The 2,605-nt window shown below is 36.0% G+C and overlaps 1 protein-coding gene across 1 annotated transcript; it reads right to left on the bottom strand.

The window, feature by feature from the left end:
• Positions 1-786: 786 nt before the first annotated feature.
• ASPZODRAFT_20876 (hypothetical protein) lies at positions 787-2,133 on the bottom strand (the record flags this gene model as incomplete). The annotated part of the gene is made up of 2 exons (XM_022727690.1): positions 787-1,256; positions 1,311-2,133. 2 exons carry the CDS (start codon positions 2,131-2,133, stop codon positions 787-789), a joined length of 1,293 nt encoding a protein of 430 aa, XP_022576519.1.
• Between the last annotated feature and the right edge of the window lie 472 nt (positions 2,134-2,605).

Genomic DNA, 2,605 nt, shown 5'->3' with positions numbered 1-2,605 from the left:
GTATTATTATTAGTTATAATAATTAGGAGATTAGTCTATATAGACTAAAATATATAGCTTAAAATATAAGAGATCCTTATCTTTAACTATTTATATTTCTTTTATTTATAGTAATACTCTTTATTAGCTTTAATATATATAATTAGTTAATATCCCTCTAGGTCTCTAAGTAATTATACCTCTTTATTATAGTTTATAATATCTAGAGCTATTAGTGGCTCTAGTTCTATATTATTATTTAAATTAATATAATCCTAGATATTATATAAATCTATAATAATTTATAGGGCTTTATACTAAAGATATTAGTCTATACTATTTCTTAATAAAACTAATATCTTTATATTATTTAATATCCTATCTAGAATATTTATTATCTTTAGCTTATTAATAGTGTATTAGTAGTCTATATATATAGTATAGGTTTATAAATATTATTTTAGCTTAATAATATTATTAATATAGTAGTTCTATATCTTTAGTGAGTCTTTAAAGCTTATAGATAAATATAATAATAATTAAGAGTTAATTAGGCTTATAACTTTAATAAATCCTATATATATTTAAAGCTAATAGTATTATATTTCTATATAATTTATATACTTAGGCCTATCTGACGTCAGTTAGGCCAGATATGCCTAGTGAATAAAAAATTAGAGTATAATACTAACTACATTAGGCTTAGCTAGTCAGGTGATAGTGTAAATATACGCGAATCATCCTGATTGGCAGCCTCAAGGTCATCCTTTTCTGCAACACTAATTAACATGGGTCAACATATGAATACTATAGCACAGCACTGATGCTCTTGTCCAGAACCTCCATTTGATCTATGAGTTCCGATTCAGCCTTTTTCCTTGCCTCTTCCCGTTGCTCATCAGTCAGTCTATGTATAATGAACGGGGCGGCCAGGTGGAAAGGACATATCAGTTGCTCAAGAGCCCGCCATTGAAAGAGTACCTCAATCCCGACCATATCGCTTGGTCGTTGCATTCCCCGTTTGACCAAATCAGCATTTAGCGTCCTTCCATTCCACCACAGATCCCCGGGAATATCGGCACTAAAATTACCCGAGAGGAGAGCTTGCGACAGCTTTCCATTAGTTGGATCCTCGCCATAGGGCCCCATGATGTTGCACCCTAGGTCCTGAAGCGATACCAAGAACTCATGAACTGGGTGTGCAATGGATGCGAAATCGAAATCGAGAAGTGCCGTAAGTTTGCTCGTTTCGGGATTGATCAGCATGTTATTCATTGCTATAGACGTCAGTGGGTTTGAGTCTATATCTTAATGTCGAGGTTTGTACTCACTAAGATCACCGTGGACGAGCGCCTTCTGCTCAGGTACAGAGAGTTTGAATTTATCAATCAAAGATTGAAGTCGTTGTCTGACGCCATTCTCTTGCCACCCTTTGATAACTGGGCTCATATCTGCATCATGAAGCTCATGCTCGAGTCGTGCCTTAAGGAGCATTTCGTAGGTGGACCAGGGCCCTCCACGTGTGATAGTCATTTCTGCACTTATAATTCCATCCTTGGCCACACCAAGTCCACCATAAGAATCAACACCTGGTGGAAGCGGGCAGTTTTGAAGCCCGGAAATCACGTCTGAGACTTGTTCAATGATAGACTCCCTCCTCACCTCAGATTGGGAATCAAAAAACTCATCCAGTGGTACACCAACCTTGTACTCCACCAAAGCCCACGGCAAGTCACCAGGCAGGCTAGGTTTAGAGCAAAAAGCATATATTGAGGGAACCAGATCTCCCAGACCAGCCTGGAAATTATCTAGTCCTTTTCGTGCAAGAAACATGGCAGCGACTTCGTTCTCGATGCGAGAAGCCCGGGGATTGATGCCCATGGCTTCGGGATTGCTCATGCGAAGAATGTATACCAACGCCCCATCAGAAGGGGGAGTAGTGCAGGGATTGGAAATTTGATCTGGTCCACGAAAAACAGAACTTTCGGCAGGCTTTGATAGTTCTATTTTGTAGATGAAGTTGTTGTAAGGACACGGTCCTAGTTCCTGGTATGCCACTGGGGTGATATTGGACACCTGGAGGTTGTACTGCTGCAGGATCCTTTTTAATTGCTCAAGGCGACTCTGGTAGCCTCTGTGGTTGATATCTGACATCGTGAAGTATTGTTGGCTGGAAATCCTTTCTCGAGATGAGTTATATAAATAGTAACTAATAGATGAATTATGTTATGTGGTCTGATCACCTATATTCCTGAGAGCTTATGGTGATACTGCCTAGCTACGTAGTGGCCCGAGGGGTTTAGTAACAACGTGGTTAATAATCCAGTATTAATAATAATAGTAAGCATATAGATATATAATATATTATAAATAGTATTTAAGCTAGTATTATAATTTATAAACTAGTTTTAAGGTTGTGGTATGGTTATATAAACTAGTTTTAAGGTTGTGGTATGGTTATAAAATAGTTATAATAGTTATAATATAGTTATAGTAAGGTTATAAAATAGTTATAAAAGATAATTAATAATAAAAAATTAATATAAATATTAATATTGTTCACTACCACAATTAATACAAGAAAATTATTAGTTATTAAGAGAGTTTTAAATAATTATATATCTAT

This window comes from Penicilliopsis zonata (assembly GCF_001890105.1).
Source record: "Penicilliopsis zonata CBS 506.65 unplaced genomic scaffold ASPZOscaffold_60, whole genome shotgun sequence".
Taxonomy (NCBI): domain Eukaryota; kingdom Fungi; phylum Ascomycota; class Eurotiomycetes; order Eurotiales; family Aspergillaceae; genus Penicilliopsis; species Penicilliopsis zonata.
This window is presented reverse-complemented; position numbering and strand designations above follow the sequence as displayed.